General features: G+C 36.8%; 2 protein-coding genes across 2 annotated transcripts; one reads left to right on the top strand and one right to left on the bottom strand.

The window, feature by feature from the left end:
• Positions 1-4,619: 4,619 nt before the first annotated feature.
• On the top strand, positions 4,620-5,559 carry LOC21386786 (NDR1/HIN1-like protein 26). The gene has a single exon (XM_010101119.2). It carries the CDS (start codon positions 4,738-4,740, stop codon positions 5,368-5,370), a length of 633 nt encoding a protein of 210 aa, XP_010099421.1. The 5' UTR covers positions 4,620-4,737; the 3' UTR covers positions 5,371-5,559.
• Positions 5,560-10,007: 4,448 nt separating this feature from the next.
• LOC21386785 lies at positions 10,008-11,353 on the bottom strand. The gene is made up of 2 exons (XM_010101118.2): positions 11,324-11,353; positions 10,008-11,212 (listed from the first exon to the last, which is right to left on the bottom strand). Exon 2 carries the CDS (start codon positions 11,015-11,017, stop codon positions 10,376-10,378), a length of 642 nt encoding a protein of 213 aa, XP_010099420.2. The 5' UTR covers positions 11,018-11,212; positions 11,324-11,353; the 3' UTR covers positions 10,008-10,375.
• Positions 11,354-11,518: the final 165 nt, after the last annotated feature.

The raw sequence follows: 11,518 nt of genomic DNA, 5'->3' as shown, positions 1-11,518 counted from the left end.
GCCGTGAATAGTATCACCTTGTAATTTAGATAAATAATATTTACACTGAGCTATATGTTTAGTGTTACCTTCATTGTCGATCTCATCAATTATGTCGAAGTGATCTCAAACTGTCGAGGTGTGCTTGCATTTCCTCTTAGTGGTTGCAACACTTGCAGACGCAGTCGCATTGGCACTCGCCGTTTCTCCATTAGACCACCGGTTGCGCGATCAAAAGATAATTGTGTTTGGCGGAATTCGGGTCCGCCGGATTGGCTAAGCTTTTGAAGACACATTTCGGAGTGTCTTCTCAAGTGTATGGTGCCGTGAATAGTATCACCTTGTAATTTAGATAAATAATATTTACACTGAGCTATATGTTTAGTGTTACCTTCATTGTCGATCTCATCAATTATGTCGAAGTGATCTCAAACTGTCGAGGTGTGCTTGCATTTCCTCCTAGTGGTTGCAACACTTGCAGACGCAGTCGCATTGGCACTCGCCGTTTCTCCATGCCCGCCACCATTGCGACCATGACCTCTAGTACGTCCACCAGGGCTCGGATTAATAGATTCTTGCGTAACAAATTCATTAGTGGAAAATTACCCTTCTTCCACGTTGTGTTGAGCATCAATAGGAATACCACTAGAACCAAAAGGATCCATTATAAAAAAAATAATAGTGATTTGAGAGAGAGAGAGTTTTAGGATAATGTGATAGTTTTTAGAAAAATTGTAATAGAGATTTGAGAGATTGAGAGAAATTGAGAGAGATTGAGAGAGTTTGAGTGAGAAAAATGTGTGGGGGATGAGGGGTATTTATAGGAAAATTTTTGGGTTAAAAAATTGATTTTTTTTTTTCAAAAAATTCAGGCTGCAACGGCTAGTTTAGGGTTTGGCGGGTTTGGGTTCGGGCAAAAACTAGCCGTTGGACGGGTTTTTGGGCATCTCGGGTATTCGGGTTGGGCAGCTAACAGTCGTTTTCTAACCGTTTTTCATGATTTTCGGGCTCGAACGGGTCGGGCATTCAGGCAAATCGGGCCTGGGCGGAAAAATTCAAAAAAATACTCCGGCGTGGTCTCAAAATTCGGGCTGCCTGAGCCCGAGCTCGAATATCCACCTTAGACGGGCTGGCATATGGGTCTGTACGCCCGAGTTTAAAAAAATTCGGGCTTCGGGCGGCCCGCCGGCCTGAAGTTCCACTACTGCCAAAACCATACAATTGACTAGCATTAACATTACAACCAATAGTTTTTATATCACATCAAAGGTTTAGTTTTATCATTTCGTATTCAAACTTTGATACTCTTGAACCCTTCCTTCTCTCCCACTCAATATTGTTTGCAGTGGCGCCACAAATTAATCAATCAACCTTTTTTTTATTTGTTTTTTCCCCTGTAATCATTGGTTTTTTATTCAATCAACTAAAGCTTCTATTATTTCGTTATGTACTTATTTTTGTTATTTTTTTAAAAGGGTTTGTCTTTTTATCTTGATTACAAATATCTTGATGTACAAGGGGAGTGAAAAGAGTAGGAGTTTATAGGTGTGAATGTGACGAAATATCGTATACAACTTTCATTTTAATTATTATAGTGAATATGTTTGTTAGAGAAGAATTTTGCGTCCTCAAGCAAGAAATGAAAAGGAAATGAGAGAACTAAATCAGCCTAAAGCAAGCGTATAAAAATTGACTTGTCACTGAGAGTGGTCATAAATATTGCAAATCCTTTCCCTTTTGGTAACATTTCAAATCTAGGACTTGAACCAAACCCACTTAAAGAGTGTACGTGAAATACTTGTACACGGCACTATTGCTAATTATTGGCGCGTTTGAAATTCGTTCTAAAATGATTTTATTTTTTTTATGAAAATGATAATGAAAACGTTTTTAATTTCAGACATAAATTATTTTTAAAAATGCGTTTGGTAGTTTTATCAAGAGATTATTTTCAATAAAAAAAACCCATTAATATTTCTCTCTCTCTCTGCTCGAGAGAGGAGAAAACAAAAACAAAAAATGAAAAACAACTAAAAGTCGTTTTTCATTTCTCTCTCATTTTACACTAAATTAAAAAATCGTTTTCATTTTCATTTTTTATCATTATTGCGCAAAATGTTATTTTAGAAACGTTTTTAATTTTTTTCTCAAAAAACGTGTAAAATAAAAATAGGATCAATTCCAAACACAATCATTATGTTAGATAGATTAGTAACATTCTTGTTTGCATAGTTTGATTTCATTATTATAAATGATAGTAAAGTAAGTGGAAGCAATGGAGAGGGTGCTATCGTTAATCTTCACATGCTTTTCTCTAACCTACAACAACAACAACAAAAAAGTAAGTAAAAGCCTTGGATATTTTCTTTCCTGTTTTAATCAAACACCTAAGATGAGAAATCAATAATATTCACTAATGTTACAAGGACCCATTTTTCTGATTGAAGGGCTCAATAACTTAAAAAGGGATTTTAAAGATGGACCCAAAAAAAAAAAAAAAAAAAAAAAAAAAAAAAAAAGAGAGAGAGAGAGCCCTTAATTTCACACTTCTTTAGCTTTCTATGCTAAGACCGTAATATTCTCTTGAGGGTCTCACAACTCTTCATCATGCACTTAACAGCTGCTGTGACGCACTAATAATTTGCCTAAATACTTTTATGGGGCGCTTAAATCCAACGGCTAAGATTTGAAGCTCCTCTCAGCTACCAATCTCTAACCGTTCCTGCCCTTTTCTTAACTTAAAAGTAACGGCTACATAAGACACGCTAAGGATGTTTCTTGGGTGTTTCCAAAAAAGCAACTTCTGCTGCAGATTCTCCTTGTTTTCTCTCCTTTTGACCCCTTTTTTTCCCCCCTCTGATTGAGCAGCTCAATAAACTCAACAAGCCCACAACTCAAGAACTTCCAATATTTATTTGCTTTTTTTAATAGATTAAGGGGGCGTTTGGTAGAGGGATTCGTTCTCTGATTCAAATCATGATTTGTGGTTCGTTACAGTATTTTTTCTCACAAAAAATACACATAAATCGAAAATAATTCGAATCACATGGTTTGAATCCTCCAACCAAACGAACCCTAAGTACTGGCCACACCGTTCATTATAATCATGGCTATTCAATAAAATGACCATATTGAATTTTTTTCACTAAAAAGATAACAAAAGGCTATTGGCCATTCCCCAAGGCACAAGAAGTCTATCTCCCACATGATGACCCTTTTAAAAGTTTCAATTATTCCAAAGTGCTCATAGATATCCTCCGTATCCTCTGCTTTCATTCATCTATATAATTCAAAAGTATGTTTCTTAAGGGAAAAACAATTATTAAAATAACTCAAATGCTTGCATAAATGAACCTTTTAAAGCCCTGTTACATGCCTAGGATACACCAGAGAGAGTGCAAATGCATTGTTCGTGATTTTGATTATTGCAATGGGCCCCACTGAATGATGTTGGCCCCCACATGTTCGCCATGTGTACAACTCCTGGCTCACAAGTCAACTTGTGCTTAATCACCATAGGGCCATGTATGCATAATACGAACTATATATAATTGGCACCACTTCTGATTGGCTCTACTATCTCTTTTGTGTGTGCTAGCGCAAAACGGAACTGAGTTGAAAGTGAAACAACAATCCATTAACAACAAAACCCCAATTGTCACGTAGTTTTTTCTTTTTTTAGTGGAAAAAATCACTTTTTTTGTTGTGAAGTGTTCATGGGAAGTGATAATGAGAACCACTATTCTTGAATATGGGCAATGAAAAGGAAATTTTCACTTGTAATTTACTGGCAAACGGGGATAAGTTTTTTATTTTTATTTTTCCTTTTCTATAACTGACTGGAAACTTGTTAGTCTCTCCTAGATGTTATTATAAACTGATATTATACATTCTCGTAGAGAATTTAAAGAAAATTCGCAATACATAATCAAATGCTATTTCTTTGGACTTAAATTATTGCAATGACAAAGGTTAGTGAATGAATTACTTTTTCTTTAATATAATTTGAAGTCAATCAATCATATGAACGTGCAGAAACCTCATTTGCTTTAGAAAAAAAGGCTAATCTCGTCCCACCCACAAATTGGCCCTTTTCCAAGTCATAACAACCCTTTTGAGTTCAAGATATGTGTTATTGGATTCACATTAAGGTGGAACATCCATGCATGCATGCATGGAATTCGGTGATCAACAATGTGCATCAAGTGGTGGTCTACTGATCCTACGGTTGATATGGAACATCTTACCTACAAGTTTTACTTTATCATTATTAAATTGAATAGAATCAGTTATGTGGTAAGGTGAAGAAAAAATACCCCACCAGTAGTGTACAGTACTTTACCTCCAGTTCTTTGTTATATTTTTGTCAATAGCTTCAAATGTTTTTACGATATGATTCTCATGTGATATAACGATTTAGACTTTAGAGTTACGTAAATACTCGTAGGGTATGTTTTTGTACCGTATCGCATAATTCTCATTAAACTAATTAAACTACATTCCAAAAGTTTACCAAATAAATATCTTTTGCAACTACTTTGCAAAGTTCACCACCAGAGGGAGCCTCTGGTGCTGCCAGTCAAAAGCATGGGAATGAAATAATTGCTTCTTTCTGCCCTTTATAACCCCATCAATCATACCCCATCTTTCCTTAACCTTGTTAACCTCCTCTCTTCTCTCTTCTCTCTTCTCTCTTCACTCTTCTCAACTCTCTCTCTCTCTCTCTCTCTCTCTCTCTCTCTCTCTAGCTTCTTGCAAATGTCTCAACTCTTCATAAAGTCTCCCAAACACTGTGGCAAACAAGGAGTGAACATTGAGAAGCTCTACAAGAAGGTCTTCCTAGCCTTCTCAGCACTTTTCACCACAATCCTCTCCATAATACTCCTGGTTTGGCTAATCCTACGCCCCACAAAGCCTCAGTTCTCCCTCAAAGAAGCTGATATCTACCAACTCAACCTCTCAAACTCTCACCTCCTCAACTCCTCTATCCAACTCACTCTCCTCTCCAAAAACCCGAATCAGAAAATCGGAATTTACTACGATGAGCTACAAGTTTATGCTGCTTATAAAGGACAACAAATCACAGTCTACACTTCTCTCCCTCCTTTCTACCAAGGCCATGAAGATAGCAATCTCCTATCAGCATCTCTAGGGGGAACTGGTTTACCTGTGGCTCCATCATTTGGTTATCAAGTGGTACGTGATCAGACGGTTGGGAGACTAGTTCTGAATCTCAAAGTCAATGGACGGCTCCGATGGAAGGTCGGAACTTGGGTCTCCGGCCGGTACCGGTTGAACGTGAATTGTGTTGCTGTTGTGGCTTTTGGACCTGCTATTCCAACAGGTCCACTTTCTTCAGAGCAAGGCACTCAGTGTTCCACATCTGTTTGAAGCTAAACAATATTGTTACTAACATTATGATCATATTGCTCTTTGCTCTTCATGAGTGAGTTGCTTCTTTGTTTTTGGATTGTTTTCTTTAATTGTATTTTGCTGCTGCTATAAAAGTGTTTCTGTGAAATGTAAATTAGCAATGACTAATGGGAAAGAAAGTAATAACAATTGTAAGTCTATTTGGATTGTGAATCTTAGATATCTACTTTTATTTATCATTCTTACTTTTGATAGATATTTGCCTTGCATGTGGTGGGAAGTGACTATGAAAAGAGAAAGAAAAGGTGAAAATGTTTCATGTATAATGGTTCATCCTTTTTTCTTTTGGTGGGCTTCTGAGAATATTGGAGGATAAGGATTGTTTCTGCTTTGTTATGCTTTGGTTGTGGGTTTTGGGAAGGAGGAAATTAAAAAGACCTGGCTGAAAGAGTTAATGATGACGGGGTGAGATTCCAAAGAGAAAAGATGAGAATAGGAGAGCGGTTGTCTGCTTTTTGATTATTAGTATTTTTGTTTTTGGTGAAGGAATCTCTAAAATTTTTACAGTTCAATCCCTTTCTCACCTTTTAATTTGTGACTTATTTAAGAGAGTATTCTTGCCTCCTCTTGCAAACAAGTACTGGATTCCTTTGTATCTTCCATGTTGCAACTTGAATCTCTTTTTCTTTGCCTGCTTTGAACCATACCCAAGGAATGAAATTTGGTTCTGTCCTGAAATGAATATACTGGAAGATATTCTATATCTTTAAAAATGAGATTATATATATGTGTGTGTGTATAAGCTGATTTTATTAGTGAACTGGCTCTGCCTCTATATTGATGGAATTAAGGAAAGATGTAAACTAGAATATTAGCTCTTCTTCTCTTTGAAAAAGTACGGATGACCCATGATTTAAATGAAATTTGCCAATCATCTAATTCACTTGATCAATAAAAACCAGTGTCCAAAATTTTCCTGGTTTTTAGAGAATGAAGGCAGGAAAAGATAAGGTTAGAAACAGAACTGCATATCCGCTACCAGTCTCCAGTTTGGATCCTTTTCATTTTATCTTTATCTATGGTTTGCTCAAATTAGCAAACTCATACACTAAAGCTGCAGGAGACAGGGACATGTGGCCGTCGGTTAACGCAGCCATTTTTCATCAAAAGAAAATTGTATCTAAATAGTTAAAAAGAAAATTCAAATGAAACAGACAAAAAATGCTCTCTTTCTTTCTATCTCTCTCTCTCTCTCTTTAATTAAAAAAAGCAAAAGAAACACAAAGATGGAGAAAACCTACTGCCACAAATTTCAAAAGTATGTGAACTTTCTCAGGATCTTAAAAGCTAGCCACCTCTTACCTGAAACGTACCCCACAAAAATGACCACTAATAGCTGAAAACCCCAGAAAAGAATTATTTATATTGCCGTTAGCAATCAACAGAAGATTGCTGATAAAAAAAAAAAAAAAATCAACAGAAGAAATTGTTTATGGCTGTTATGTCATATATCCTCAATAAAACATAATAAGAGAAAACCCAGTATCAGGTAAATTCTGAATTGCTAATCTATGATGGTTCAAGCTGGCAAGCTTTCACAGGAAATGGGCTCATTAATACTTATGAAGGATATGATGATTACCAATGGAAACAAACAGCTTATTTAAACATAACCCCACCAAAATTGGCCTTGTATTTCCTGAGCTTACCAAGACAAAAGCTGCTTTTTGAGTCTTTCCCAAGGTTATTTTAGACCCCACCATCACCAAACAGCCACCAAACTTAATTGCCTCTAATAGCAATTAGCAACGCCGGGTGTGGGAAGCTCACGCCCCCACCAAAAGCAGAGTGCAACTAATGAATTAAAAATTATATTCCAGTGAAAAATATAGCCAAAGTCCAAAAGTAATTTCTAGTTAGACAAGTAAACTAATTCAATTCCATAAACTCAAAGAAGAATCTACTTTCTGTTAAATCATGGAAAACAACTTTGCATATAAAAATAAATTAAGATTTTAATACAGATAAAGATAAACTACTATGATTGACATACGTGTACAAAAGCAGGATTTGGGCTATAGATACTGAATCATAGAGATATAGTAATTAAAAACATGATCTATAGTATAATTGTGTAAAGCCTTCTGTTTCTGGTTTTTGAATTTCGATCATTAACAAAGTCCACATTGCCAGCAGCTATAGACTATACATCTTTGATAAGGAAAGGCTTTTTCAAAGGACTTTTTTCATTAATGTGTCAACAATGAGACCTGTATAATTAAATTGAATTATCTTCAAGGAGGATCAAAATAGTAAGCATGCTATATCGTAGTATTCTATTTACATCAGGTGATTCACCTTTATATAAATGATGATATTCCATATTTTAAAAAGAGAGTTTTTCCCGATTAAATGTACTTAAATCAAGACTTTTGCTTTTTCCTCAATCTGCGGCTTAGATGTGACCCCAAGAGGCGAGTCTTGAACAGAGTAGTGACTAGTGAGTAGTGAATAATATTGCAGCTATACTGGGTATGACCTTCAAGGTCAAGGTTTAAGTCTGGACACGAACCAGATAGAAAACTGCTATAGATATTGTGATGGACATCGGTCAAAGTTGTTAGACTAGACTAGAACAAAACCAAAGAGGAAAATTTAAAGGACTGCTATAGATATTGTGATGCACATCGATCAAAGTTGTTAAACTAGAACAAAACCAAATACGAAAATTTAAAGGGTACTTATATGGTAAGGCCTCATGTTTCTAAATTAAAAAAAAAAAAGGAAAACAAAAGATGAGTTTAGAACTCGTTTTAAAATAATTTTGTTTTTATATGAAAATAAAAATGAAAACGTTTTCAATCTCAGACAAAAATTATTTTTAAAAATGCACTTATTAGTTTTATCAAGGGATTATTTTCAGTGTAAAAAAACCCATTAATGTCTCTCTTTCTCTCTCTACTCGAGAGAGGAGAAAACGAAAATAAAAAATAAAAAACGACTAAAAGTCATTTTTCATTTCTCTTTCATTTTACAATAAACTAAAAAATTATTTTCATTTCCGTTTTTTGTCTTTATTGCGCCAAACGTCATTTTGAAAACGTTTTCATTTTTTCTTTCTCAAAAAACATAAAAAATAAAAAAGTGATCAATTCCAAACACGGCTAAAGTTTCTAATTTAAATTTGATAGCTGAAAAATAAAAAACTATCAATGGTTTATTTTTTCATAGAAACCTCCAAATTCAAATTCAGAACATGGAGAAGAACGAAGGGAGATGATAAAAATCAGAGCATATATGAAAAAACAGAAAACACAAGTGATCATATTTTCCCCCTAAAATGTGTAGAGTTTCAATGAGACAGATCCTGTCTCTTCTTCTCTGTTTCTCAATAAAATTAAAAGTCAGTCTGAGTCCTTGTGACTATACAAAGTGCTTGACTTGATTAGATGCCACAAACCTATCTTCAGAAAAGGGGATTTTTCAAAAAGAGAAAAGGTTCCACTGCTGAATTCAAAGCAAAAGAATTCTATACACTTACTGGGATTCACCCCCAAAAAAAAAAAACATTATTTCTCATTCAATAAAAACAAAAACAGTTACTTGCTATTATACTATTTTTATCTCAATTTTCATTCACCAAGGAAACTCAAAGATGAGATGATAAACATACTGCTGATAAACAAGAACATTGTAGTATATTTGTTTGTTTTAGTTCTATTATTTACGGTTCAATTCGTTTTCCTCTGCCACAAATCTATAAACACGTATAAACTTTTTGCGAAGCGTCTATTAAGATGGAAGTAAAAAATAATGTAAACAAAGCGAACGACATCAACTGTCAAGACCCACTCCACCAGTCACTCGGCTTCCAACTGCACTACTAATCTATATTGGCTTTTAAAAGCTTTGCTGCTGCCGCTGCTGATGATGATGATTTGATCACCATAAAGCAACAGCGACAAGGGCTAAAACATTTCTTTCTGGAGATAAAGCCAAATGCTTTATATGTGAGGCTGACATGCACAATCTTATGCCCCCTCTTTCAGCCAGAGTCTCAATCAATGTCAATTACTGTGCATAATTGATGTAAAAAGTTTATCCCATTCATGAAAAGTTAACCAAATCTTCTATGAGGTACAGGAACCAAGAATAAGCGGTTACTTCACACTTGTCTTTTTCCATAAGCCTTAAGTTTAAGGTATCATAAATTCATCAAAATCTTCACTTTTTTTTTGTCCTCTCTCTCTCTCTTTTATCGCTTTTGATTGTTGATTGTCCAGTAAAGTGATCTAATGTGAATTTACAGACCCAAAAAAAAATTCAAACCCAGAAGAAATTAGATGAAGTTAAAAGTAGATTTAAAACTCAAAGCTAATATAATATGACTGCAATCTCGTAACTTGGACAAGTATATCCACATCTTTATTTGAAGCAAAAGCCACCATCTTCTACAATAAACTTACAATTGAATCCATTATTTCTCTTGCACATTCTCATATACGAGGTCAATTATAGATAATCCAAGGTATGAACTGTATAGTATTAGCAACTCAATAACATGTATTATGAACTGAAACAATAAAATTCTGTCTTTTCACTTGGAGAAGAATACATTATAACAACACCTTTATTTGAAGCAAAAGCCATGGTCTTTAGAATAAGCTCAAATTGAATCCACTAAATGGCTTCTAATTTACAATTATACAATCCCAAGCAGAGGCTAATTAACAAATAAATCCCGCACTATATTATTAGCAACTCAAAAACACGTATGATTATAAACTGAAAGAATAATTCTCACTCTCATCACTTGGAGAAGAACTATACCAGCATCTTTATTCGAAGCAAAAGCCATCATCTTTACAATAAGCTCAAAATTTGAATCCTCTACTTCTCTTGAATTTATAATTATACAATCACAAAAGAGGTTAAATAATAGTTAACCAATCCTAAGTATGCACTATGTATTTTAATCCAGAACGTATGACTAATTAAGCTCAAATAAAACCCTAATCAAGGTTTAAACTTTAACAGAATCGGCACTAACCCATCTCCAAAAATGCTTCTTCACAGACACAGCCTTCTCTGCAACCCCAGAATTCTCGGAATTGCCGTACTCGTCGTCCTCCTCCGTGCAGAACTCGCCGTCGGGAAGCCCTTCCACGAACGCCTCCACCGAATGCAGCTCGTATCGAGCCGGCAAACCAGGGTACGACACCGAATTTCTCTCCTCCACTGTCTTCCGGTACGATCCGGGGACGATCATCACCTTTCCACCATCACCTATTATCGAGCCGAGCTCCTCTTGGACGGCGCGAGCGACGGCCGAATCGACGTCCTCGAACGGCTTCATCTTCTCCGACAAGGGCCGGTCGCGGCTCCTGACGGTCCCGTCGGAGAGCTCCTGGTGCGCCTCGATCAGAATCCGGTCGCGTCCGTCACGGATCCGTACGGTGACGACCGGTACGGTGCGAACGGGAGGGGTGGAGTCGGCGAGGGAGGTTTCGCCCTCGGAGAGCTCGAGCCAGAGGTTGTGGACGTTCTTGGTGCCGGGCTTGACGCCCCAGGAGGCGAAGGAGTCGGAGGGGAGGCGGGGACGGAGCCAGTCGGAGAGGGATTGGGGGTTGGCGAAGTGGTGGCGGCGGCCGCCGGGGAGGGACATGGCGGAGATTTTGAGGAGACGGCGAGGGCAAAATGGGAAACGGAGAATTTGGGATTTGGAGAGGAGGGGCTTTCCGCCGGCGGCGGAGGAGGAGAAGAGGAAGCAGACGGAGAGAGCAGTGAGGAAGAGATCTGGTAACGGTGGGAGCTTGATGGGGAGCTGGGGAAGGCTGATGTGGCGGGTTCTGACTGGCTGCTGCGGGGGTGACATGTCAACGAGAATAGGAGTTACATTGTATCATGTCGAAAAATGGAATTACCGGAAAAAAAAAAAAAAAAAAAAAAACGGAGGTAGAGAAAGGATTACCGGAAAATGGAGTTTTTGAGGTTTGTTTGGGATGGGATTTTCTTTTTATTTATTTATTTGAAAGAGATATTTCTGCTTTAATATTCCATTGTGTGGTTGTTGTTTTCATTTATTTGTTGATATGATTTTTTGGCGTGTGCTGTGCCTTTTCGGGTCACTGGGGTTTCTCAAATTGGGCTCCAATTACATTGGGCA

This window comes from Morus notabilis, unplaced genomic scaffold, assembly GCF_000414095.1.
Source record: "Morus notabilis unplaced genomic scaffold, ASM41409v2 Scaffold556, whole genome shotgun sequence".
Taxonomy (NCBI): Eukaryota; Viridiplantae; Streptophyta; class Magnoliopsida; order Rosales; family Moraceae; genus Morus; species Morus notabilis.
Note: the sequence above shows the minus strand (reverse complement) of the source record. Positions and strands in the feature narration are given on the sequence as shown.